The sequence below is a fragment of the Amphimedon queenslandica genome, unplaced genomic scaffold (assembly GCF_000090795.2).
Source record: "Amphimedon queenslandica unplaced genomic scaffold, v1.1 AMPQUscaffold_11359, whole genome shotgun sequence".
Taxonomy (NCBI): Eukaryota; Metazoa; Porifera; class Demospongiae; order Haplosclerida; family Niphatidae; genus Amphimedon; species Amphimedon queenslandica.
This window is the reverse complement of record NW_003548398.1, coordinates 2,468-5,023: the sequence shown is the minus strand read 5'-3', so window position 1 is coordinate 5,023 and position 2,556 is coordinate 2,468. Positions and strand designations below refer to the sequence as shown.

At 36.3% G+C, this 2,556-nt stretch overlaps 2 protein-coding genes across 2 annotated transcripts in view; both read left to right on the top strand.

Annotated features, from left to right (window-relative positions):
* The first annotated feature begins 2,075 nt into the window (after positions 1–2,075).
* LOC100631967 (sequestosome-1-like) lies at positions 2,076–2,515 on the top strand. Its single transcript, XM_020005494.1, has 2 exons — positions 2,076–2,320; positions 2,376–2,515. The coding sequence occupies exons 1-2, from the start codon at positions 2,146–2,148 to the stop codon at positions 2,498–2,500; spliced, it is 300 nt and encodes a 99-aa protein (XP_019861053.1). The 5' UTR covers positions 2,076–2,145; the 3' UTR covers positions 2,501–2,515.
* The window catches only part of LOC109580144 (uncharacterized), a 1,449-nt gene continuing 1,402 nt past the window's right edge, over positions 2,510–2,556 (top strand). Inside the window, exon 1 of the mRNA XM_020005492.1 lies at positions 2,510–2,553. Within this exon, the coding sequence (XP_019861051.1) occupies positions 2,510–2,553 (44 nt within the window). The remainder of the gene's footprint in view (positions 2,554–2,556) is intronic.

Genomic DNA, 2,556 nt, shown 5'->3' with positions numbered 1-2,556 from the left:
TCTTCCTCTTCTCCTTCACCTCCTTTATCACCTACAACATCCTCTGGAGGCTAAAAAAGAGGAAATAAAAGTCACACTGTATTACATATACATTTATATGTACATGTACGTACAGTGAATATACACATACATGCACATTTAAAAAATAACACACACATTATGGCCTGGTTTACAGTTTGGGACGGAAGTGGAAGCAGCTGCGTGGAATTTGAAAAATGTAGCTACATCACAAAAATGACATATTTTAATGATATTCATAGAAGAATGGCGGCTGTGTTGTTTCACTCTTAAAACAGTCTTGCTGTTGCTGATAAGCAGTACAACAGCTATTGGAGTCAACTAGTCTTCATAAAGGTCATCATTATCAGAAGATCTTGCTCTGTTAGCTTTTTAAAACAAGAATTATCAGTTTGGGCGCTTGACCACATGTGCTTATGTAAACTATGATGTAGATAAACTGTCATAAAACGTCATTTTGGTATGCCATTGGGTTTATAGGGAGAACCCGGTTCTCAGGGTTCCCAAGAGCTGAGAGGCCCAAGATTTCACAGATTTTGATGGACTTTGGCGACTAAGAACCTGTGAAAGTTTCATCCTTATCCCACATTCCTATAAAAAGTTATTCCAGTTTTTCTTGTCCCAAACTCAACTGGGATATAGTATACGTTTTAAAGTAAAACGGATATATTTTTAGTCGGATAAGGGTCTCATTTACACTAAAACACAAGAAAACGCATATCAAATCCGAACAAAAGAAAAACGAATACCAAAACGGATAACTCTATAAACGAATGATAAAGTCCAATAAAAACGCAGCTGCTGGATTAGTGTAAACACCTGAAAACAGTAATAGCAAAAACGATGCAGATTAGGCTAGATGCAGATTAGGCTAGCGTCGTCGTCGTGTAAACCAGGCCTATACATTAATATTGGCATTAGGTACAGACTATAGAATAACATTTGTATTGTACATGTACATCTACTAGAGTACAATATAGTTTTTTTTAATGTATTAATTTTTGAAGGCATTTATGTACGCATAATAAATTCATATTTACATGTACGTAATAAATTCACCAGTTACGTGTAGCTATTTTTATTATTCTTACTCATCAACTCACATTGAGTATGAGGTCTTTGGCTGCTTCAGTGAGACAGAGATAAAAGTTCTCCCCATACCTGAAGTCATAATCATACACCAGCAACAGCTCCTCTCCATCATAGCTCTAATGGAGGGAGAGGGGGGGGGGGAGAAAGAGAAAGAGCAAAAAGGTCACAATCACTGTTATGATAAGTGTTATATCACATGGAAAAGAAGCCACTCAATGTCAGTTATTAAAAATATATAATTAGCAAAAATCTAGTGGCTCACTAAATCAGTTCCTCTCACAGTATTACTATAGGGATACTACTCACTCGCCTCAAGAATTGTTACAGTGCATTATACATGTAAAAATAATGTACAAATGTAGAGTAAGCATGTACATGTACATGTAAAAATAATAATACATTATACATTATATGTACATGTATTCTTTTATTTGACATGTGTGTCTCTCATTATGGCTGCTATATCTTCTAATGAAGGTGTTTGTCTATGCTTACTTGTATCTTGTCTTTGAGTGGCTTAAAGTCACTAACAGCAGCTCTGTTCTTAATATCCTCCAGAAGGGAAGCTTTAGTGATTAGTATATTAGGATTCTCACTGGTAACGTGATTATCTGCTACTGCATTAAATATCTGTTGTGTGGCTCCAGAGAGAAAGACGGGAGCGACTCCTTCGGGGACTACCGATCCTTTGCTCTCACTTTCCTCCATTTTGTAATTTAGTTACTATGGCAACCCTTTAAAAAAGGACCCCGACCCCGCGGGAGGGCCCGAGGAAATTATTAAAATTAGAATTTATCATTACGTCATGCTCAGATCTATAAATAGACTTGCTCTGTAGTATACGACAGTTCATGGTGTGCAAAAGTGCATAACGCTTATTCAGCAGTCTTTTCAAAACATACTAAGCAGTGATGACGTGTATACAGACTGCAAACTTTATATTATAAAATGAGGGAGCTTGCATTACCACTTCATATTCAATTAAAATCAAGATTTTTGAGAGTGAAGAAATAAAGAAGTTTAAAGCATTGGACTATGTCGTTGATAGTTAAAGCATCTCTCTATGGCAACTGGGGACGTCCAGAGCCACTTGAAACTAGAAGATTCTCAATTGATCAAGAAGTTGCGACAAGTTTTACTTACTTGACGCAAAAGCTGGCCCAGGTTTTTTCTAACCTTGAAGCTGACAAAATTATAGTTACTTATGCAGGTGAACATTTCCCATTAAATATTGATGGACGATTTTAATTTGATTGTATTCATAGATGCTGATGGAGATAAAGTAACTATAAGCACAGATGATGAACTCACTGAAGCTTTGTCTCAATTTGATGGAACAATCTTTCGTATTGCAATAAAGAGTAAGTTGATTGCAAATTATTATGCATGAAACAACGTCATGAAAGAAATTTGGAGCTGGTCCTCTCCTATCCAAAAGCCTGGGTG